Source organism: Pogoniulus pusillus, chromosome 9, assembly GCF_015220805.1.
Source record: "Pogoniulus pusillus isolate bPogPus1 chromosome 9, bPogPus1.pri, whole genome shotgun sequence".
In the NCBI taxonomy this organism is placed as follows: domain Eukaryota; kingdom Metazoa; phylum Chordata; class Aves; order Piciformes; family Lybiidae; genus Pogoniulus; species Pogoniulus pusillus.
The window spans coordinates 39842650-39866733 of NC_087272.1; the positions used below are offsets into that span (position 1 = coordinate 39842650).

The 24084-nt window shown below is 56.0% G+C and overlaps 1 protein-coding gene across 3 annotated transcripts in view; it reads left to right on the forward strand.

The window, feature by feature from the left end:
* CRACD (capping protein inhibiting regulator of actin dynamics) overlaps positions 1 to 24084 on the forward strand; it is a 99579-nt gene that overhangs the window by 67970 nt on the left and 7525 nt on the right. For all 3 annotated transcript variants that reach the window (XM_064149317.1, XM_064149316.1, XM_064149315.1), the window contains exons 5-9: positions 9263 to 9398; positions 13916 to 14071; positions 15612 to 15680; positions 17927 to 18109; positions 19699 to 23002. In XM_064149317.1, the coding sequence (XP_064005387.1) occupies positions 9263 to 9398; positions 13916 to 14071; positions 15612 to 15680; positions 17927 to 18109; positions 19699 to 23002 (3848 nt within the window). The remainder of the gene's footprint in view (positions 1 to 9262; positions 9399 to 13915; positions 14072 to 15611; positions 15681 to 17926; positions 18110 to 19698; positions 23003 to 24084) is intronic.

Here is a 24084-nt window from a genome sequence, read left to right on the forward strand (position 1 = left end):
AGGACCCTGCACTTGGCCTTGCTGGGTCTCATCCCTTTGGCCTCCATCAGAGGATGGGCACAGGTCACATCACTCCAGCATCACCTCCATGGCTGCAGAACTCACAGCGTTCCCAGCAAAGCCAAGCTTGGCATCCGCCCACGTTAGCAGCAGAACTTCAGCTCCCTGTCCTTGAGCACTCTGCTGGCAGGCTGCCAGCGAGGCTGCGTTCCGGGAAGCTGAGCTGGGCGCATGTGGAGCAGAAGGAAACTCCCCCGGTGCTGGCTGCAGTGCCTGCCCTGCGCCTTCGTTGCAAGCAGCGCCAGGTCAAAGCAAAGTGTCCTGCTCAGCGCTCTTCAGCAGGCTCCGCAGATAAGCAAAGCAAGCAATCAGGTGTTTATGGAGCAGGGCTGGGGCAAGGAGCAGGTCGTGCTCCCGAGCTGCCTGTGACGGGAAGCCCTCCGAGGGGATGCCCTGGGCTGTCAGACCAGGACGCGGTGCCAAAGAGGCAGCGCAAGCCAGGGGCTGTGTCTGCAGGGAGCTGCAGGTTGTGGTGAGTGGCTGTCTCCTGCTGAGGGCTGAAGGCTTCTGGATGTCTCCAGGCAGTCTGTCTGCCAGAGCCAAGAGGGGATTTTTCCCCTTGAAAAGAGCAGGACTGGGAAGGGGGGGGGGGGAATTTATATGCCTTCTAGTGGCCTCCCTCCAGGTGTCTTTAGAGGGGAAATAATGTGGTGGAGATTGGATCATTCAGCTGAGTGGTGACATCAGCAGCACATCCCAGACAGCTGCTGTGGTGTCCAACCTGTAAAGCACAGCTTCTGTGTCTCAGTGGCCACAAAGGGCACAACTCGGATCTCCATGCAGAGACTGGGTGGAAGTACAGCTGGCACCATGGCCAAATCATGATGAGGACAGGCTGAAACTTGAGAAAGTGGTCTAGAGAAAGTGGACCTCTCTGCTGTCTACAGCTACCTGAAGGGATGTTGTGGAGAGGCTGCTGCTGGGCTCTGCTCACAGGGAACTGGAGACAGGACAAAGGGGAATGGCTTCAAGCTGAGATTTAGGTTTAGATTTGGCATTAGCAAAAGATTTTTCACAGATACAGTGGTCAGGGACTGGAAGGAGCTGCCCAGGGAGGTGGTGGAGTCACCACCTAAGGGTGGTTTGGATGTGGTGCTTGGGAATATGGTTTAAAGAGAATCTTGTAGAGGAGGGTTCTAGGCTGGGCTTGGAGATCCTGAGGGGCTTTGCCAGCCTGCCTGTGTCTGTCATTCTGTGAATCAAATGATGAATGCCAGAGGGGTGTAAGGAGAAGGGGAGTCATTGCCTGAATTCCTCACTGGCAGGAGGGAGGCAAAGCAGAGTTGCCCTCTGAAAGAAAAGAGGGAGTGATGGCCACAGACAGCACTCAGAGAGCTGGAGGGTTTCAGTCCCTCCTGAACTTCCATCTGCAGACAGAAAAAGGGGGGAGGTCAAAAAGCAGCACCAGGTGTGGCTGTGACTTGGCATCTTCTTAGCCCGTGTGGGCTTTGCTGCTGTGAGTCCAACTGCTGTGGGGTTTGTGCATCCATGGAGAGCAGCAACCTCACAGCTCTGAGGAGCACACACACCACAGGAGGTGCAGGTTCTCCTGGAGGGCACAGGTTGGGACCTGCACTCTCCTGGTTGTTTTGACAGAAGTTGGACACAGGAGAGGCTTTTCCAGTGCTCAGCCACCCCTTCTGTGGCTGTCCCCAGCTGAGCATTTACCTCAGAAACCAAAATGATTAGAAGCACAAAATCAGGCAGGGTTGGAAGGGACCACAAGGAGCAGCCAGTTCCAACCCCCTGCCATGCCCAGGGACACCTCACACTAGATCAGGCTGGCCACAGCCTCAGCCAGCCTGGCCTTAAACACCTCCAGCCATGGGGCCTCAACCACCTCCCTGGGCAGCCCTTGCCGGGCTCTCAGCACCCTCATGCTGAACAACTTCTTCCTAACCTCCAGCCTGCATCTCCCCATCTCTAGCTTGGCTCCATGACTGATTTGCTTGTTCCCAGCAGCTGAGCGTGGGAATTTCCACAGGCACCTGCAGTCTCCTCCTCTTCCAGCAGCAGCACATTATACAAGTCAAGGCTAGGAGGTGATACAGTTTATTCCTCTTACTCATCTCCTGCATCTCCATTCCAGCTTCTGAATATTCCATTCTAATTTGCACTTGCTGTGAATGAGAACAGCTCCTCCGTGCCGAACGTGGCTGCTGAGCAGTGGCGTCCCCCCGGGTTGCCATAGAGACTGGCCTGGCAATGAGTGTGTGGTTATCCTCCCTCATCTCTCAAGTGACTCTCTTATTATTGCTCAGGTAGTTAATTACCTGGCATGTACCTTGAACCAGCATGTGGTGGTGAAGTGAGGCACACAGGAGGAACTGCTCAGCCTCCCTCTGCACTTGGCGTTGCCTCTGGAGCAGTCCCAGCCTCCAGTGGGATGCTCTCAGCTCTCCACGTGGACAGTGTTCCCACCTTACTCTGGGGGGGATAGTGAAAAGAGTAGCAGGGTGGATCTTATGGCCACTCCTCAGCATTGTCCTGTGCTACCTGTAGGGATCAAATTTGGTGCAGGTGTCAGTCAGCAGCAGGGTACAAAGATTCAGGGACTTCAGCAGTGGTTCTCAATGTGTGCAGGTGAGTGGCAGGAGCTGGAGCCAGGCTCTGCTGGGTGATGCCCAGGGACAGCACAAGGGGCACTGGGTGGCAGCTGAGGCAGAGGAAGCTTCATTTAACCATGAACAGGAATTTTGTCCCTGTGAGGGTGGCAGAGCCCTGGCACAGGCTGCCCAGGGGCACTGTGGAGTCTCCCTCTCTGGAGATATTCAAACCCAGCCTGGCTGTGCTCCTGTGTGATCTGCTCTGGGTGCTGCTGCTCTGGCAGAGGGGTGGATTGGATGAGCTTTGGAGGTCCCTTCCAGCCCCTGACACTCTGTGGTGCTGTCCTGGTCCAGGCCACCTCAGGGGTTTCACTAAAGGCTTGATCCCAAGGTACAGTCTGGTTTTGGAGTCTCATTTGAACACATCCCTATAAAGCAGGCAGGCAAAAGAAGTTGTTGGCAGAGAAACTGCCCCAAACTTTCCAAGAGGTCTTCAGGGAGCTGTGGATGTGGCACTTGAGGAGGTGCTTTGGTGCTCATGGTAGTTGGGTTATGGTTGGGCTGGATGATCCTAAAGGTCTGCAGTGACTGTGTGATCTGTGGAGAGGAGCTGCTGGTATTTTCACCCCCCTGCAGTGCAGTCTGCACCTCAAACTCCCGAGGCCAATGTTAAACTTCCAGTGTCTGTGTGTTGCTTTTCCTGCACGACTCTGGCAGCGTTTGGTCTTGTGGAAGTGACTCATCCACACTGAGCTGGTTGCTTGCTAAATCTGAGAGTGGGGAGGAGGGAAAGCCAGCAGCCTAGGAGTGATGGCTTGCAAGACTCTGCCGTGCTGGAGTAGGGGGAACAAGAAGGGTCTCTTTGCTGTGTTTGTTCATTCACTGGCAGTGAATCTGTGCAGCCATAAACCCCTGTGAGTGGAAGGTGCTGCCCGAACGTGAGCACAGCCAAACCCAGCCAGCCGCCAGCCCTTGTGCCCTGGCTGTGGGAAGTGACCTGCTTGCTTCTGGGCCAGCTTCAGCCACTGCCTGCCCACACTCCCATGGGCATGGACACTTCTCTTTGCAGCAGTAAAAAGGGATCTCCCTGCTTGCATCAGTCTAGACCAGCAGTAAAAAGTGATCCCCCTGCTTGGACTGAGCTAGACCAGCAGCAACAAAAAAGTGTTTTCCTTGCTTGGATCAGTCTAGACCAGCAGTGTTAAAGAGATCTCCTTGCTTGGATCAGTCTAGACCAGCAGTGTTAAAGAGATCTCCTTGCTTGGATCAGTCTAGACCAGCAGTATAGAAGTCATCTCCCTGCTTGGGCTGAGCTAGACCAGCAGTACAGAAGTGATCTCCCTTCTCAGAGCTTCAGAGGGCTCCCCAGAGAACCTCTCTGTCACATCAGCACTGACACACTGGGCAGTTCTCTTGCTTGTTAGCCTGCTCTCTGCACCTGGCTTCTGCACTCCCCTGGTCTCCTTTAAGTGTCTGAGTCTGGGACTTTTGAGGTTGTCAGGGAGTGACAGGACTGGAGGGAATGGAACCAAGCTAGAGATGGGGAGATTCAGCCTGCATGTTAGGAAGAAGTTGTTCAGCAGGAGGGTGGTGAGAGCCTGGCAGGGGTTGCCCAGGGAGGTGGTGGAAGCCTCATCCCTGGAGGTGCTTAAGGCCAGGCTGGCTGAGGCTGTGGGCAGCCTGCTCTAGTGTGAGGTGTCCCTGCCCGTGGCAGGGGGGTGGGAATGGATGATCCTTGTGATCCCTTCCAACCCTGACTGATTCTGTGACCCACATGTGTGGATGGAGGTCCCCAGATGAGACTCATCAGGAATGTTAAAGCTTTGCTACAGTGCTTCTGGGGCCTTGATGCTTCCCATGACTGTTTTTATGCTCTTAATGACCATTATCTTAGATTATTAGCATGTGTGGAGGATGCATCAGCTGCTCTGAGCTAGGCTTCAGCTCTGCTTTACAAGAAGCTGTTGGGCTTGCAGATGCCTTGATGGACCCAAACTGCAGCTTTGCATAAGGCAGCACTGAGTGATGGCTTTGAAACCGGCATGGCTGCCCACACAGGCTGCCAGCCAGGCCACTGCTGGGCCCTGCTGGCCCAGAACAATGGCACAGTGCAGCCTTCCCAGAGACAGAGCCCTCAGGTTTGGCAGCTCCTGCAGGTGGTGCAGGTACATCTTTGGGCTAAGCAGAGAAATGACCTCTGAGTTTACTTGATGCAAAAGAATCCTTCAGCTAACTTAGAATCACAGAATCAGGCAGGTTGGCAGAGAGCTCCAAGCTCACCCAGCCCCGCCCAACCAACCAGACCATGGCACTAAGTGCCCCAGCCAGGCTTGGCTGCAACACCTCCAGCCACGGCCACTCCACCACCTCCCTGGGCAGCCCATTCCAGTGCCAATCACTCTCTCTGACAACAACTTCCTAACAACATCCAGCCTAGACCTGCCCTGGCACAGCTCCAGCCTCTGTCCCCTTCTTCTGTTGCTGGCTGCCTGGCAGCAGAGCCCAACCCCACCTGGCTACAACCTCCCTGCAGGCAGCTGCAGGCAGCAATGAGCTCTGCCCTGAGCCTCCTCTGCTGCAGGCTGCACCCCCCCAGCTCCCTCAGCCTCTCCTCACAGAGCTGCTACAGAACTCTCCTTTTGCCTGCTCTGCTTACAGAGGTTCCAGGCTGAGCAGAGCTGTAACTCAGAGCTAGGTTGTACCATGGACAATACTGCCCAGGCAGGCTTGAGTTAAAACCAAGACTGGCATTCCAGTGACAGATGAAAGAGAGGACACTACAAATCCAGCTCGGGATTCCAATCCATTTTCCTCTATTAGAGTGTTAATGTAGCTCTGGAGCAACTGCACAGTGCAATTTGTGTTGTTTCATCTCTGGCTGCCCTGGGGACATGGATGTGAGATGCAAAGAGCTGGGATCAGACTCTGCTGTTAAAACAAAACATTAAGTAATGGCAACCTGTCACTGCACTTGTCACTTCCCTGGGGCTCTCCTTGGAGGTGACTCTCAGATGCCTTTGAAGGGACTGCACTGAGGGCCAAGGGCTGGTTTTGTTCTTGCTTTGCATGCCTTCTGAATTCCTGAGTGCTAAACCTTGCCTGACGCTAAGAAGTTGGCTCTGATCTCCAATGATTACTGAATTGATTTCCAATGGAAAGCTAAAAGAGTGAAAGTCATGGGACTGGGAGGGGTTTGGAGTCAGTCCCTAGCAACATGAAAGCAGAGAACAACTCCTTCTGGCCCTTTATTCTCCAGTTTCTATTTCCAACTCTTTAACATCAGAGTGGGAGGAACATTCGAGGCACACTGAAGAGGCAATTGGTGGTGCAGGTGTTCTGTGCTGGAGTGATGCACTGCTGTGGCTTATGCAAGAGCTGAGACCTCTGCTCCCTGCTGCCAAGGCATTCCCCTTCTGAGGAGCCACATTTGCCTTTGAGCACCTCATGTTCTGGAGGAAAATGGAGGCTGAAGCCTAACAGCCACCAGGACTGAAGCAAAGGCAGCCTCGTCTGCTGTGCAGTGTGACTGCTGCAGGAGCTCTGAGGGACTTCAGGGTGCAGTGGGTGCTGGCTGAAGTCCAGACTGCAGCTGTCAGGCTCCTTGCAGCAGCTCTCTGGCCATGCAGCTGTGTGCAAGCTTGTGCCTGTGTCTGGGAGCTGTGTGGGGTTAGTTGTTTTGCCAGGCAGGCTGTAGTTAGTCTTTAAGTTACAACTCTGTGAAGTCTTTCCTGCAAACTGTCAACACGAAAGAGGTGGTGGGAACAGAGGGGGAGGAGAATGAAGGGAGACTGGGAGATGCCTCACCCACTCCTAACTTGGAATAGCTGGAACTGAGGGAAAATTGCCTGCTGACCAGGAAAGGTCAGCAGAGGGCAGCTGGTGGGAGTCCAGAGAGCAACCTCTCTGCTTGCAGTGTGAGGAAAATAGCTTTGAAAAGTTATGGTTTGGAACTGAAGTGGAACACAAGAGTTGGGTTGCAACACAACTCCAGAGAGGATGTCTTTAGGGGTGTGCTGAAAGTGCTTTGTCTTGTGGAAGAGAAGGGAATCCACCAGGTTGAAGAGAGCTCCAAGCTCAGCCAGCCCAACCTATCCCCCAGCCCTGTCCAGTCAACCAGACCATGGCACCAAGTGCCCCAGCCAGGCTTAGCTGCAACACCTCCAGCCATAATTCATCCACTTCAGTCAGGTTTTGGGCAATGAGTCAGATGAAGACTCAATTGTCAGCACAATCAGCCTCTGAGGTGTCAGCATTCTTTCACCAACAGGAGTGCTCATAAACAGATGCTGCTGTTTGCCCACAGCTCTTGGAAGGGCCATGGAGTTTGCAGCACCTCCAGCATGGCTGTGATGTAGCCCAGGTCCCTGTGACAGACCACAGAACACAGACTCCTAGAAGGGCTCAGGCTGGGAGGGAGCTCAGAGCTCAGCCCCTCCACCCTCCCCACCATGCCCAGGGACACCTCTCAGCTACACTCAGCTGCTCAAGGCCTCATCCAGCCTGGCCTGCAGCACCCCCAGCAAGGAGGCAGCCACAGCCTCCCTGGGCAGCCTGGGACACACTCTCAGCACCCTCACACTCAGCAACTCCTTCCTCAGCTCCACTCTCAGCCTGCTCTGCCTCAGCTCCAAACCATTGCCCCTTGGGCTGTCTCTAGAGCCCCTGATGCAAAGTCCCTCTGCAGCCTTCCTGCAGGCTGCCTTCAGCTCTGGGCAGGCAGCTCTGAGGTGCCCCTGGAGCCTTCTCCCCTGCAGGCTGCACCCCCCCAGCTCCCTGAGGCTGTGCTCACAGCAGAGCTGCTCCAGCCCTTGCAGCATCTTTGTGGCCTCCTCTGGCCTCCCTCCAGCAGCTCTGTGCCCTCCTCCTGCTGGGGCCAGCACAGAGCTGTTGAAAGCCATTCCTGCTGCCAATCTGCCTTTGACCAGGGGGACTTTGGAGCAGAGGCTGTAGCTAGGGATTGTCAGGATGTTATTGTGGAGAGGCTTCTGAGGAGAGCTTTGGAGCTAGGGAGTAGTGGCAGCAGAGAAAGAAACTCAATTATTCATCCTGTGTTATGGCTTAAAAGAAATCCATTTGTGCCCAAAGTAGAGCAAGGGGAGAATGGAAGAAAAGGGGGCAAAGGACCTCTGTGATCTGATCTGTCAGGCTCACAGCTGGGAAGATGTAAAGGGTCTGTGGGCTTAGAGCCACATCAGTGACCTTGCAGAAAGCTCAGGCAGCCTGGAAATCACCTCAGGAGCTATTTAAACTTGCCTGTGAGAGAAACTAGGTTGCTTCAAGGTGTGAATGTGGCTTTCACCACGGGGTCGTAGCCTACACAGACACAAAGCAAAACTCTTAGATTTGAGCTGGTTTCTTGGCCATGGAGCTGGCAGTATTTGCTCAGCCACCCCCTTCTGAAATGGAGTGGAGAGCTGCAAAGCATTTCGAGGGGAGAGAGAAGAGAGAAGTGAATTGGCTGCAGTGCTTCTGCTGTGTTTGCTGTGTTCTGAGCCTGGGCAACGTTTGTGTTGGTAGGAACTCAGTGAGAAAACAGAAAGGACCAAAAGCTGTCAAAGGTGCTTGGCCTCAGCTCTACCAAGCAGAACTGTGAGATGCCAGGTAATGAGGAAGAGAGATGCTGTGAGGGTGTGTGGCATGGCCATAACCTGCCTGTTGTGGGCACTCCTCAGAGCGAGTTGGAACTTGAGTGGTCAGGGACTTGGGACTGCAGGGCAAGTGAAGCTCCCAAGCTCTTCCACATCACTGTCCTAAAGGAAGCTTCAAAGGACATTTGTGCTCAAGCAGCCCAGCAGGCAAGCTGTGTGCTGGGCAGCAGGGCAAGAGAGGGGGTTCTGCCCCTTGGCTCTGCTCAGACCTCACCTCCAATCCTGCCTCCAGGGCTGCTGGCCCCAGCAGAAGGAGGACACAGAGCTGCTGGAGGGAGGCCAGAGGAGGCCACAGAGATGCTGCAAGGGCTGGAGCAGCTCTGCTGTGAGCACAGCCTCAGGGAGCTGGGGGGGTGCAGCCTGCAGGGGAGAAGGCTCCAGGGGCACCTCAGAGCTGCCTGCCCAGAGCTGAAGGCAGCCTGCAGGAAGGCTGCAGAGGGACTTTGCATCAGGGGCTCTAGAGACAGCCCAAGGGGCAATGGTTTGGAGCTGAGGCAGAGCAGGCTGAGAGTGGAGCTGAGGAAGGAGTTGCTGAGTGTGAGGGTGCTGAGAGTGTGTCCCAGGCTGCCCAGGGAGGCTGTGGCTGCCTCCTTGCTGGGGGTGCTGCAGGCCAGGCTGGATGAGGCCTTGAGCAGCTGAGTGTAGCTGAGAGGTGTCCCTGGGCATGGTGGGGAGGTTGGAGGGGCTGAGCTCTGAGCTCCCTTCCAGCCTGAGCCAGTCTGTGGTTGTGACCCAACCTCAGCTGCTGTGTTCTGTACTCCAGTCAGGAGGTAGAGTCTCACCACCCTCTGACTGCAAAGACCCCCCTGGATGAGACACTTAGTGCCATGGTCTGGTTGCTTGGCAGGGCTGGGTGCTAGGTTGGGCTGGCTCAGCTTGGAGCTCTCTGCCAAGCTGCCTGATTCTGTGATTCTAAGGAGCCAGAGCAGAGCAGGGCAGTGCCAGCAGGAAGGGTGGCTGTGGTCATGCAGCTGCTGTGCTGACTGACTTTTGGGCTGTGTGTTGCAGGTCCTCCCACTATTCTATGGGCAGTAGAGCTTTCTCCCATGACAGCATCTTCATACCTGATGGGAGACCAGAGAGTGACCAGGCCATCCAAGCAATGTCACAGGAGAACGTCTTGGGAAAAGTCAAAACTCTCCAGGTAAGACACGAGTGGAACAACCCTGGGAAGGTGGTGGGCACTGCTCTGCAGCATGTGCTCAGGGTGGGCAGAGGTGGCCTGGCTTCTTCCAGTAGCCTTAGGGCAGTTTCTCAGCCATGTCACCTACTGCCCAAAAGTCACAGTCAACTTGGCTGCTCTGCAGAAGGCCTGGGGTTTGGTCTTGGAAATGTCTGTGTCCTGTGGGGCTGCACTCATGCTTCTGGCACGTCCTGAGCTGCCTGCCTGAGACCTGCAGCTGTGGCAGGGAGTGAACACTGCGAGGGTGCTGCTGGTGGCAGGGGATGGCACACAGAGAGACTTCTCAGGGTTGGACTGGAAGATCCCCAGAGGTCCCTGCCCACCTCTGACACCCTGTGGCCCTTGCCAAGTTCTTGAATTATTCCTTTACCTCTATTACCTTTTCCTTCTTCTCTCCTCCCCTGTCCTTCCAAAGGCTTCCAGGAGAGGTGGGTTTGCCTCTCTCTCCCAGGCACACAGCCCATGGGCACACAGCCCATGACCAGCTCTGTCTCTGCTTCTGGAGAGCTTCGCATCCCCCTTGCCGTGGTTTGCCAGGGCTGTTTCATTGCTGCTCTCGTTCCTTTGCTTTACTGCTCGGGCCCCTGCAGGAGCCCCAGCTCTGTGCCTCTGCAGGCCTGGGGAGAGCTGTCCTGCAGGAGCCGGCGGCAGGATGCTGGCAGCTGCTGGGCAGTGCTCTGCGCCGTGCCGGTGCTGCTGCGCTGGAGCTGCCTGCTAAAAGACCATCGACTTCTTTGTCCACCAGAGCCCTCCCAAGCGCCACCTCCTCCAGAGTGCCTGCACTGTGGGCAGCTCTGACCCGCAGGATGGAACTCCTTCTCCCTGCGTGGTGCTGCCAGCAGGCACAGCACCTGAACGGTCGCCACGGTGCTGACTGCGGCTGAGCTTTGCAGTCCAAACCACAGCAGCACAGCTCCAGTTCCTCTCTGTGCTGGCTTTTTTGTCTCCCCAGCTTCTTTCCCCGTGGCCGAGGTGGATTCAATGCCTGCTGCTTTCCAGGCTAGAAACCATCGTTCAGATGCCTGCTGGCGCTTGGCAAAGGCAGGAGGTGGTTGGACCTGTCCCGCAGGACGCCTGAGTGTCCTCTGCCTGCTGCAGACAGCTGTGCCTCCCCCATCGGTGGGCTCTGTTGTCCTGGAGATGAGCTTCCCTCTGCACAGCTTTCCCCTTTGCAGGGGGCTCCTCCCATTGCCAGACTCACCTGGAAATCCCCAGTGGAGTCGACTGAACGCAGAGCCGTGGTTAGAAGTGCAGTTGCTGCAGTTGCTGCCACCCATCCTCGCTAAGCAAACTTAGAGCACAACTGCAAGTCACGAAGCATCTCTTGCCGGTGTGGGCTTTGCCTTTGCCTGGTGTGGCTACTTGCATCTCTTTCAGGGGGGAGTTTTGTTTGCTCCCAAGAGGTTATTCTTCCCTTGTACTCAACACAGGTTGTTGTTGAGGAGCCCAGAACTGGACACAGCACTCCAGGGCTGGCCTGAGCAGTGCTGAGCACAGGGGCACAAGAACCTCCCTTGTCCTGCTGCCCACACTGCTCCTGAGCCAGCCCAGGATGCCATTGGCTCTGCTGCCCACCTGGGCACTGCTGCCTCCTCTGCAGCTCCTCTCTGCCAGCACCCCCAGCTCCCTCTCTGCCTGGCTGCTCTCAGCCACTCTGGCCCCAGCCTGTAGTGCTGCTTGGGGCTGTTGTGGCCAAAGTGCAGAACCCTGCCCTTGGCCGTGTTCAGTCTTGTTACATCCCTCTTGTTGTTTCTGTTCAGTGCTGCCCAGATCCCGCCAACGCTACAGTCTCACTTGCTGCATCTCCAAGCTGTTCTCCCTCCCCTTGGTGCTCTGCAGTTTGCAGAAGTGGGAGTGCATTTTCACTGCAGGATTGCCCAGCTTTGTGTCCTCATTGCTCTCCTGGTTGGCAGTGTGTCCCAGTGCTACTGCAGCCTATTTGTTCTCTTTACATCTGAGAGCTTTGTGAGCAGAGTGTATTGGCTTCCCCTCACCACTGTGGCATTTCTAGGGCAGAGATCCTTTTGCCTATGATTGTGTTAAGCCCTGGGAATGATCTCACATTGTCCTTACTCAGGTCTGGCCCTGCTGTGGCAGGGAGGTTGGATCTGAAGATCTCCACAGGTCCCTTCCAACCCCTAACACTCTGTGACCCCAAGATCTGCTTTGCTTTTGGTACTCTGCAAAGACAGACTTATGTGACCCAAGCCCCCAGTCCTGTCCCTTCAGGCTTCTCCACCAGCCTTGTTATTACCCCCAAGCAGCTGTCAGTGGTCACAGAATCACAGAACCAAGCAGGTTGGCAGAGAGCTCCAAGCTCAGCCAGCCCAACCTAGCACCCAGCCCTGCCCAACCAACCAGACCATGGCACTAAGTGCCCCAGCCAGGCTTGGCTGCAACACCTCCAGCCACGGCCACTCCACCACCTCCCTGGGCAGCCCATTCCAATGCCAATCACTCTCTCTGCCAACAGCTTCCTCCTCACATCCAGCCTAGACCTGCCCTGGCACAGCTTGAGGCTGTGTCCCCTTGTTCTGGTGCTGGCTGCCTGGCAGCAGAGCCCAGCTCCAGGGACAGTGACTCCATCACCTCCCTGGTCCCTTGCTTCTGCATGCCAAAGTCTCCATTTGCTTCTAGGTTTGCTGCAGATTCTCTAGACACCCATGGTCAGTTTCTCTCTTCACCAGTCTTCTATTTTGGACTCTTCCAGACCCTTCACGAAGCACAATACCCCAAGGCACACACTGCTCCAGCACTGGAGAGGGGAATAGTTCCCTCCCTGCACCTTACCTCCCAGACTCCTCCGTAGTACTTCTTCTTTTCCTCCTTTTCAGCAGAACTTCTCATGTGCTGTTTCACAGCTGCTTCTTTTTCCTTCACTTTAAACCCTTTGTGTGGGGACTTTGCTCCTTTAGGTACACTGCAGGTTTCCCTGTTTGGATAAAGCAGAGTGACACTCACAGACAGAATGTTCAGGGAAAGTGCTTTTCAGCCTAGGAAAGAAATGATAGGAGAGAGAGCAAGACAGGCATGAAATCATGAGTGGAGCTGAGAACACTGTGGTTAATTACTCAGCCTTTCTCAGCACGAGAACACATGAGCAGCACTTCAGACTAGAAACACTTTCAAACCGAACCAAATATTTCTTCCTGCAGAGTCAGGCTGGAGAGCTCCTTGTCAGACAGCACTTTAATTGCTGAGCTATTGATAAATGCTCCAAGAGCAAGGCAATAGAATTAAGAAAGGACAAGTTCACAACTGCCAATGGACTGCAAAGGTCCTTGGGTACCATGGAGAGCAGCCAGAGCAGTGTGAGCAGCAGGGCAAGAGAGGGGATTCTGCCCCTTGGCTCTGCTCTGCTCAGACCTTGCCTCCAATCCTGCCTGCAGGGCTGCTGGCCCCAGCAGAAGGACACAGAGCAGCTGGAGCTGCTGGAGGGAGGCCACAAAGATGCTGCAAGGGCTGGAGCAGCTCTGCTGTGAGCACAGCCTCAGGGAGCTGGGGGGGTGCAGCCTGCAGGGGAGAAGGCTCCAGGGGCACCTCAGAGCTGCCTGCCCAGAGCTGAAGGCAGCCTGCAGGAAGGCTGCAGAGGGACTTTGCATCAGGGGCTCTAGAGACAGCCCAAGGGGCAATGGTTTGGAGCTGAGGCAGAGCAGGCTGAGAGTGGAGCTGAGGAAGGAGTTGCTGAGTGTGAGGGTGCTGAGAGTGTGTCCCAAGCTGCCCAGGGAGGCTGTGGCTGCCTCCTTGCTGGGGGTGCTGCAGGCCAGGCTGGATGAGGCCTTGAGCAGCTGAGTGTAGCTGAGAGGTGTCCCTGGGCATGGTGGGGAGGTTGGAGGGGATGAGCTCTGAGCTCCCCTCTCACCTGAGCCATCCCACAGTCTGATGCCCTGCAGAGCAGCACCTGCTCTGAAATGCTCAGAAGGTTCAGGTAGAAACATATCCATGTCTGCACAGCACATCCTGAATCCTCTGGGGCTGTGAATGCCCTGTGCTGGCAGCATGCAGGAGCCACCTGCCTGAGGATTATTTGCCATGCTGAGCATTGAAGTTGCCCTTCTGGGGCAGTCTGAGGCTTCCAGTGCACCCTTGGCTCGTAACCCTGCTTCTCTGCAGCAGACAGGCTTCATGCTTAGCTTTAAACTCCTCTGCTCTCTGCTGTGCTCCTAAGCGTCCACAGCAGGTTCACTACAGTTGGCAGCCCAGGCAGGAAGCAGTGAATCACCCAGCACCAGAAACCATGCAGCAAACCCCTGCCCCTGGTCACTCTGGGGGCAGAAAGACGAGGCAGGGAGGGCCAACCACCTTGCAGCAACGTGAGCCTCGAGTGGAATGCAGGTCTTCCTTTTCCTCTCCAGTCAGAAGCTGCCCTGAAGGTTCCTGTGCAGCTTTCGGGTGCAGGGCTGCACGCTGGCCCTGCCTCGTTTCCCTCTCCAGATGCACTGTTAGCTTTGGTGTTTCTTTCTTTTCTTGTTTTTCAGCAACAGTTGGCCAAGAATATAAAGTTTGGGCAGCCTCCACAAATGACAGTTTCTGTGAGGGCCATGGAGGAGGCCAGTGCTGGTGTGGAAGAGGATGTGTTGCTCAGTACCCCCATGGAGGTTGAGCCTCGGCAGGATGCAGACAGTGGTAATAAAGTAAGCACTTCAGATCAGTGTATTGGTGGCACCAGAGCAGTGCTGCACCGGCAGAGGTGTCTGGGGCAGAGCAGATGCCTGCAGCAAGGGGCAACAGGCTGGTTTGGAGGGGGGAGATCTCCAGCTCATGCTGGTTGGGCTGCCAAGGAGTGTGTGTTGGTGGCACCCTGAGATAGGTCCCTCCCGAGTACCAGTCTGGAGGTGCACTCTGCAGACATCACTCACAACAGAGCCTGGGGAAGGAGACGTTTTCAATGCCTTGAAACATGAACTCCCCAGCAGGGAGAGCTGTGCACAGCATCAGCTGGCAGAAAGGAAAGCCCTTCCTGAGGGAGAGGGGTCTGGAGCTTGACTCCATGAAAGCCTGGCCCCATGTTTGTCACAGACAGGATCCCAAGCACTGGAGAATGCTCCCTACACCCAAACCTCCAGGATAAACAATGACTCCAGTTACCTGGCAAGGCTTGGATGCCAGGAGCTGTGGGCACTGGGGTGTGCAGACAGGCCTTGCTCAGGCAGCAGAGCAGCACAGGGAGCCATGCAGGCACTCTGCAAGTTCTCTGTGGTGAGACTGTGCAGTGTGTCACTGCCACCTCTGAAGGGGAGCAGGAGTGCATCCTTCCCTGCCCACAGCAGCCTAGGTTTGTGCCCAGGGAAGGGCCACACCAGCCCTCAGGAACATACAGCCCTTAAGGGCGTGCTGGGACACCTGGATATGAGGAAGGCTGCAGAGGGACTTTGCATCAGGGGGTCTAGAGAAAGGCCAAGGGGTGATGGTTTGGAGCTGAGGATGAAGAGGAGGCTTGGGAAGGGCTGGTAGCTGTATCAGGGGCTCTAGAGACAGGCCAACGGGCAGTGGTTTGGAGCTGAGGCAGAGGAGGAGGCTTGGGGAGGGCTGTTAGCTGTATCAGGGGCTCTAGAGACAGGCCAATGGGCAGTGGTTTGGAGCTGAGGCAGAGCAGGCTTAGAGTGGAGCTGAGGAAGAAGAGGAGGCTTGGGAAGGGCTGGTAGCTGTATCAGGGGCTCTAGAGACAGGCCAATGGGCAGTGGTTTGGAGCTGAGGCAGAGCAGGCTTAGAGTGGAGCTGAGGAAGAGGAGGAGGCTTGGGGAGGGCTGGTAGCTGGGCCTTTCCCTGCTTTAGAAGAAGAGCTGTTGATGACAACCTGGAGAAGAAACTCCCTGCAGCAGAGGCAATGCCTGATGGGGTTTCTGGTAGGTAAGGTGGGAGGAGATGAGGTTACTAAGGGGTGCCTGAAGCCCTGCCGAGCTGTGCTCTTTCTCTTGGTTTGTCACCTCGTAGCAAGTGCAAATGCTTTGCTTCCTGCAGTGCCTTGTACCACCAGCTGCTGCTGCTGCAGAGACAGCAGGGCTGCAAGCTCCTGGCCTTCAGGAGCAGCAATTGCTGTCCATCAGTCCTGCAGGGAGAGGGATCAGGGTACAGAGCCTCCCTGCACCTGCATGGTTTCACAAGTCCTTTGAACTGTGTGCCTTAGACCTTTCCACGCTGACACCTGGCTGTGCTAACCCCCTTGTCTTCCAGTCTGCTGACACTCCAGAGCTTGGGAGGACACTGAATTTTCCTGGAACGGGACGTGACATGGAAGAGAAGGTAAAAGGACCTCTGCAGCTGCTTTGCTCTGAGTCACTTTGCACTGCAGCCACTGGGAGCCTGTCAGCTTTGGCTTTAACACACATGTAATTGCTTCCTTGGTCACCCAGGGCTTCGTGAGCCCTCTGCAGTTGTGAGGCTAGGCAATGCGCTCAAGAAATCCCTGCCAGCTGATTGCAGGCAGCAGCACTCACTCTCTGCCAGTCTTGCAGCATTCCTGCATCTGATCTATTCGTCACAGAGCCATCGTTTGCCTAAGCGCTCCCACCGCTCTGTGATGCCTGCCTGTCAGCCACTAAGGACAGGCAAACACTGCCGGCAGCCTGGGAAGAGCTGATGGCCTCATCAGCATCTGGCCAGCCCCAGAAGATTACAGGGCTGGCTTGGAACCTCTGCAGCTGCCTGCCCTTCCCTGCAGAAGCTGCTTGCTCCCTGCCCTTCCCTGCAGAAGCTGCTTGCTTCCTGCCCTTCCCTGCAGAAGCTGCTTGCTCCCTGCCCTTCCCTGCAGAAGCTGCTTGCTCCCTGCCCTTCCCTGCAGAAGGAGCTTCCTCCCTGCCCTTCCCTGCAGAAGCTGCTTGCTCCCTGCCCTTCCCTGCAGAAGCTGCTTGCTCCCTGCCCTTCCCTGCAGAAGCTGCTTGCTCCCTGCCCATCCCTGCAGAAGGAGCTTCCTCCCTGCCCTTCCCTGCAGAAGGAGCTTGCTCCCTGCCCATCCCTGCAGAAGGTGCTTGCTCCCTGCCCTTCCCTGCAGAAGGAGCTTGCTCCCTGCCCTTCCCTGCAGAAGGAGCTTGCTCCCTGCCCTTCCCTGCAGAAGGTGCTTGCTCCCTGCCCTTCCCTGCAGAAGGAGCTTGCTCCCTGCCCTTCCCTGCAGAAGGAGCTTGCTCCCTGCCCTTCCCTGCAGAAGGAGCTTGCTCCCTGCCCTTCCCTGCAGAAGCTGCTTGCTCCCTTCCATGCATTAGATGTTTGCTCCCTCCTCACCCCCTCTCCCTCCTTTCTCTGCACGGATTCTGCCCGGCACAAGTCTCAGGTTGGTGCCTTACAGGCGAGGCTGTGACAGGCTCACTCTTACACCTCCAGACACAGACTTCCACTCTGTTTATCATCAGAGCAGTCTCACTACAGCTCTTTGTTTGCATTTGCACTTTCTGAACCCAAACATGTGAAGGGTAAGAGGAATAAGGCCCAAGCAAACTGCCTGCTTCTGTGGTTTGCTGCTGTTTGCTGCTAGCTTGGACAGCTCCAGGTGCCTGTGGAGGGAAGGTTTTCTGCAGGCACTGGGCCAGACTGACTCTAGTGCCACACTCATCTCCCATGCAGACAGCACAGCTCTGTAGCTGCTCTGTTTTATTTATGCCTAGATGAGTCAATCTGATTTGCTGTTGACTGAAGTCTATCAACTAAACTATTTGAAGATGTAGATCTCTTTCCACAGTGAGCAAACTTTAAAATGTCCCAGTGCTTGGTGCTGCTTGGACCCCTGCCTCTGTCCTGCCCATTCCAAAGCACTTCAGAGTGCAGCTGAACTGTGGGGAAACTTAGTCAGAAAAGTCTGAGCCGTGTGTGAGTGAAAGGTACAAAAGTGTAGTACTGGAACTAGGATCTAAGAGCAGCTAAGGCTGGGAAGGAGCTCAGAGCTCATCCCCTCCACCCTCCCCACCATGCCCAGGGACACCTCTCAGCTACACTCAGCTGCTCAAGGTCTCCTCCAGCCTGGCCTGCAGCACCCCCAGCAAGGAGGCAGCCACAGCCTCCCTGGGCAGCCTGGGACACACTCTCAGCACCCTCACACTCAGCAACTTCTTCCTCAGCTCCACTCTCAGCCTGCTCTGCCTCAGCTCCAAACCATTGCCCCTTGGGCTGTCTCTAGAGCCCCTGATGCAAAGTCCCTCTGCAGCCTTCCTGCAGGCTGCCTTCAGCTCTGGGCAGGCAGCTCTGAGGTGCCCCTGGAGCCTTCTGTCCTGCAGGCTGCACCCCCCCAGCTCCCTCAGCCTGTGCTCACAGCAGAGCTGCTCCAGCCCTTGCAGCATCTTTCTGGCCTCCTCTGGCCTCCCTCCAGCAGCAAAGTGTCCTTCTGCAGGGGCCAGCAGCCCTGGAGGCAGGATTGGAGGTGAGGTCTGAGCAGAGCCAAGGGGCAGAGTCCCCTCTCTTGCCCTCTGCCCTCACTGCTCTGGTAGCAGCCAGGCTTTATAGATATATTGTAATGGAAGAAATAGTTTAACAGTAGCTTCCTGTGCTTGTATCCCAAACAGGTTCCTCCAATCAAATCCTCTCGACCAAAAAGACAATTTTCCTGTTCTGGCACAATTGAAACAATCAATTTGGATGCAGTTCCCCAGGCTGTTGCTCGTCTAGACAACAGTGCAGCCAAACACAAGCTGGCAGTGAAGCCAAAAAAGCAGAGGGTGTCAAGAAAGCACAAGAGATTAACAAAGGTACTGAACCACTGGGCAAAGCGTAGGGGAGGGAGAGTACTTCTGAAGCTGGGCACAAAATAACTGTGGCTGTGTGTGCCAGCAGCAGCTCTAGGCAGAGGATGTGCTCAACACTGCTAGAGGTAGCTGTGGGAAGCTTTGTCAACATCTCTGGGCTCTTCAAGGCAAAACAAAATCCATGCTGCTTTCATTGTGTCTTGGAACCAAGGCAGAGAGCTAAATATGAAACCCCAGCTGGAGAGAAGAGACAAAGAAGTTTTACTACAAGTAAAGAAGTTTTGCTTACTTCCATGAGGGATTTACATCAGGGGAGCTTTCTGCTTCTGGTTTTCCTGGTGAGGAAATCAAAGGTCTGGAGGGTCTCTGCCACCTTTAATGTTGCTCTGGCAGAGGCAATCAGTACAAAAAAATCAGCTTCTCTAGAGCTGGCCTGGGTTCTGGCAGTGGTTACATCATTGTCTTACAAGAAGGAGTAAGGCTTAGTAACACAGCTCTTGCTCCAGCTGCAGAGGGAGTTGTCTGACCCCAGCTCTGCACACTCACAGCCTGGCTATTTTGGGGTTTTATGCTGGCATCTTCCTAGTGCTTATCAATGGGACAAGACTGCAGCTGATGCAGGGCCCAGGAGAGGCCACGGTGCTTTCTTCTGCACCACTGTGCTTGCTCTGGGCTCCTGCAGTGAGGAACTTAAATGTAAAGCTCTTGTTTCTGCTGAAAGTTTAACTGGAGCCAAACAGCAGCTCCACAAATGGCAGCCAGACAGGGCACTGGCTGAGCTCTTCTCCTCAAGGAAAGTGCTGGGAAGCACTCCAGGTGCAGCTCACCCTCAGGCCATGCTGCTACAGAGGCAAGGATCAAGCTGCCAGGGGGCTTGTTGGCTGGACTGGGTCCGCTGCAGGATGCCAAGGCTGTGGGGCAAGCAGCAAGAACCAGTCAGCACTGAGCACATGCCTCAGCATTGCTGGGGAGCTCTGGGTTCGTGCCTGGGCCCATGGCTCCTGCAGTAGAACTGCAGCCTCTGCACAGCTAATGAGGAAGGTCTCCTGGCCCTGGGCTTGTGAAAAGTATTTCCCTGAGCAATGTCTTTCCTGGCTGGCACTGCAGAGCACTTCTCTGCAGGCAACAGCCTCTGTCTCTGCAAGTCACAGCTAGCTCTGCTGTGGAGGAGCTGGCAAAACAGTGCCCCCAAGCAGGGACTCGTTATTCCAGGCTGAAAGGATGGAGTTCCACCTAGCAGAACAGGCCTGGGGAAGTGCAGCTCTGTTCCCTGCTCCTCTGTAGACCTGGAATGGCAGGGCTCAGGCTGTCTGCGCCCATGCACACCACATGGTGGCTGGACAGTCAGCATTGCACTCTCACCCCTGCTGAGATGTTTCTTTCTCCTAAAGGTTGTCCTCCAAAGAGGTGAGAGCTGTGGGGTCTACGGTGATGGGACCTGTAAATTGGGGTGGGGGCGTTGGCTCTGGGTCTAAGCCATTGTTTAGGATGACAGAAGTGTTTTGCATTTGCCACTGATGGTTTGTTGAGGGTAGGGAATGCCACAGCCAGCAGGCAACACTCAGTAACTCCAAACTTGTTCCCAACTGTAGGGCTCACAAAGTTTAACCATCACAGAGTTTGAGCCAGACGACCTAGAGCCGGAGCTGTACGGAGACAGGTACCCAGGTTACAACGGACACATCCCAGCAGAGAAGCTAATCCAGAGCAGAGCTGAGCAGAGGCAGCTGCAGCTGGCAGAGCAGAGGCGGATTGAAGACCACTGGGGCATCCTGGAGGCTGAACGGATACGGCAGGTCGTAGAAATGGAGGAACAAAGAGAAATGGAAGAACAAAGGTGCCAAGAGCTTGAGCAGACACACAAAGAGCAGGAGAGAAGGCGCTGTGCAGAAGAGAGGCAGCCTGTGCTTGAAGGAGAGGCAACTCTGAACATAGGAGATCAAGCACGCCACAAGGAGAGAAGGGAAGATGAAATGAGGCAAGAGCTGGAGGAGCAAAGGCACCAGGAGCCGAAGAAGCATAGACAGGAGCTGAAGGAGCAACAGAGACAAGACCTGGAGGAGCAGAAGTGTCAGGAACAAGAGGAGCCAAAGATACAAGAGCTGGAAGAGCACAGGCACCAGGAGTGGGAGGAACAACAGAAGCAAGAGATGGAGAAGCAGAAAAACCAGGAACAGGAGGAACAGAGGCAAGAGTTGGAGGAACAGAGGCAAGAGTTGGAGGAGCAGAAACACCAAGAACAGGAGAAGCAAAAGAGACGAAAGCTGGAGAAGCAGAAACATCAAGAACAGGAGGAACAACAGAGCCAAGAGCTGGAGGAGCAGCAACACCAGGAACAAGAGGAGCAAAAGAAACAAGAGCTGGGGGAGCAGCAACACCAGAAACAAGAGGAACAGAGCCAAGAGCTGGAAGAGCAGCAACACCAGGAACAGGAGGAACAACAGAGCCAAGAGCTGGAGGAGCAGCAACACCAGGAACAGGAGGAGCAAAAGAAAGAAGAGCTGGAGGAACAGAAGGTCCAGGAACAAGAGGAGCAAAAGAGACACAAAGTGGGGGAGCAGAAGCTGCAGGAACAGAGACACCAGGAGCTGGAGAAGCAGAAGCACTGGGAACAGGAGGAGCAGAGGTGCAAGGAGCTGAAGGAGAAAGAGAGACGAGAGCTGGAGGAGCAGGAGAGGCTAGAGCTGGAAGAACTGAGGCAGGGTGAGTCTGAAAAGCAGGGTCAGGAGGAAGGAGGAGGGACACAAAAAGAACTCAAGGAACAAAATGAGGAAGAAAAACAGAGACAAGAGCTTGAGGAGAAAGATCTTCAAGAAGCTGAAATAAAACTGAAGCATGAGAAAGAAGCTGAGAGCCTCAAACAACAGAACAAAGAGGAGGAACAAAGGCAGTACTGGAGGGAGAAGGGAGAACAGACAGAGAAGGAACCCCAGCAAGGAGTGGACAGGAGAAAGAAACGGGAAGAGCACAAAAAACACAAGCTCACGAAGCAAATGCACTTGCAAAGTGCAGAGAGTGTGCTGCAAGAGGAGCCGGTGCCTCGGGAGGAACAGAAGGAACCGGCATGCAACAAGCTGGAGGAGCAGAAGCTAAACGCAGAAGGACAAAACCCTCCTCAGAAGCACCAAGAAAAAGGCCGGGAGCAGCTGCAGGACAAGGAGCAGTTGTGCTCCGGAGGGGCTGACAGGCAGGCAGCAGAGCAGAGGCTCCAGGAAGGATCACGACCCCAGAAACTCAAAGGAGAAAGGGGAGATAAAAGTGCAGAAGAAGTCCTGGCCCAGAAACTGAAGAAAGAAGTTGAGGCTCAGGAGCAAAAGCGGATAGGGGAAGAACTTCGGTGGCAAGAGGTGGACGAAAGGCAAACTGCGTCGAGAGCCTTCACGTTTCAGGTGTCCTCCGGAGACAAGCAGATCATCTTCCCCAAGGTCAACCTGAGCCCAGTCACGCCGCTCAGAGGCCTCTCCTCTGCCGCCGGCAAGGAGTGCGGGGCGCAGGCGGGCGGGCAGGGCCCCCCGGCGCTGCCGGCCGCGGGCTGCGTGCCCCACACGGCCATCCTGGTGACCGGCGCGCAGCTGTGCGGCACGGCCGGCAGCCTGCGCCACATCAGGGACTCGGGCTGCAAGTCGCTGCTGGCCCTGGCGGAGGAGAGGCGAAGCGTGGAGGTGCCCTCGCCGGAGAAGGCCCGGAGGAGGGCCCAGGAGGCCAGGCCCAGCAAAGGCAGGCTCGCCCAGGAGGCGGCGGAGAGCCAGGCGGTGCTGGCCGAGTGGGCGTCCATCCGCTCCAGGATCCTGAGGGGCGCCGAGGGCAGCCGCTACGGCGAGCGGGAGCGCGGCGGCTGCCGGCACAGCGACGACTGGAGCCCCCGCGGGCGGGCTGCGCCCCACGGCCACCTGCGGAAAACCCTCTCGGCCAGCGCCAAGTTCTCCATCACGCCGGCCTGGCAGAAGTTCTCGGAGGCGCCTAGAGCCGGCCCGGGCGCCGAGAGCGGCGGCAGCGGTGCCCCCGCGGGGGCCGCGCCCGGAGCCGCCAAGGAGGCGGCAGCGGCTGCCGCTGCCAGGGAGAGCTCGGCCGGGAGGGCCAAGGGGAAAGCGGAGGCCCACGGGGACGCGGCAGACAGCACGGAGGGATGTAAATTCGCTAAAGATCTTCCGTCGTTCCTAGTCCCAAGTTTTCCTCCTTCTCCAGGTAAGGAATCATCCCAGGTCGAGCTCCCCAGCGCCGCGGAAAGTCAGCAGAGCAAAGCAGCAGACAAAGCGGCACCGAACGGAGAGGAGAACGTTTCTCCTTTCGGGATAAAGCTGCGGAGGACAAACTACTCCTTACGCTTCCATTGCGAGCAGCAAGCGGAGCAGAGGAAGAAGAAAAGGTACAGCGCGGGGGACAGCTTCGATGGTGTGCCCGACCCGCTGCTGGCGGCCGAGGCGGACAGGGAAGCCTCTGTCTTTGCCGCCGAGGAGAGCTCAGCCCCCGGCACGCCGAGGGGGAGCGCCCAGCCTCACTCCAGGGACCCCTCGGGGACAGTGGCGGAGGGCACCGCAGCCGTCCCGCCGGCCGCTGCCCACAGCGCTTCGCCCCTGCGGGAGAGAGCCGCCTGCAAGGCAGCGGCCGCACAGAAGCCTGCCCTAGCGCCGAAGCCCTCCAGCCAGACCCCGCCGGCGTCCCCTCTCGCCAGGCTCAACAGGTCAAACCTCGCTGAGGCGCTGGGCCAGAGGCTGGCCAAGGCTGAGGCAGAGAGCGGCTGGAGGAAAGAAGAGAGAGCCCATGCGGTGCACCCCGCGCCAGGCAGCGAGTACAGGAATGAAGAGGAGGAGACCCGAGAAAAGAAATCCTTCTTCCCGTCGCTGAGTATCCCCTGGAGAGAAAAAAACGACAGAAAGCCTGAGCCGCCCAAGAAAGGTAGGTGTCAGCCAAAGGGACGGGGAGGTGCCCCTGCTCTGCCCAGGGGGCCGAGGCAGTGGGGCTGGGGCTCCCCACAGCTTTGCTCAGACAGACACCAGCTCAGGGTGGCCTGCTGTAGAAAGTGGAGTTCACAGAGTCAGCCAGGGCTGGAAGGGACCACAAGGAGCAGCCAGTTCCAACCCCCTTGCCGTGCCCAGGGAGACCTCACACTAGAGCAGGCTGCCCACAGCCTCAGCCAGCCTGGCCTCAAACACCTCCAAGGATGAGGCTTCCACCACCTCCCTGGGCAACCCCTGCCAGGCTCTCACCACCCTCATGCTCAACAACTTCCTAACATCCAGGCTGAATCTCCCCATTTCTAGCTTGGTTCCATTCTCTCCAGTCCTATCACTACCTGACAGCCTCAAAAGTCCCTGCCCAGGGTTCTTGTAGCCCCTTTCAGATACTGCAAGGCCACGATCATGTCACCTGGGAGCCTTCTTCTCTCCATACTGAACATCCCCAACACCCTCAGTCTGTTGTCACAGCAGAGCCGCTCCAGCCCTCTGCTCATCTCAGGGAGGTAACTGTGTGTGTTCCTTGGCAGAAAGGTTCCCAAGCTGGTCAGAGGATGGACTCTGTGTTCCACAGACGATGGCATCAGAGCAGAGGGAGCCCTTTTGATCATTTACATTTTGTTGTTGGTGTTTTTTAGGGGACTATTATCTGGCTTAAAAATGGCTAAGATCTAGGTCCCCTCATAGTGCCTGTGCTGGGCAGTTTTTGTCTCTAACCCAAGATAGATGGGCACAGGAGCCTGCACTCTTCAGTCACAGAAGCAATGAGAGCTGCCATGGTGGCACTCCAGAGGAGGGCTGAAAGCCTGTGTCCTGATGCAGCATTTTGTGCAAGAGGAAAAATAACAGCACAGGGACACAGCAAAGAGCAAGGCAAGAATCCAGGATGCCATTGGGACATCCCAATTTTTGCCCAGTCTTGACTCTGGGCACTTCTAAAACCACAGCCCAGTGGAGCTGCTGCTTAGTTCTTGCCACTTTCTGCACTTTCCTCCTTTCACTTAATTTCCGAGTGAAGATTTA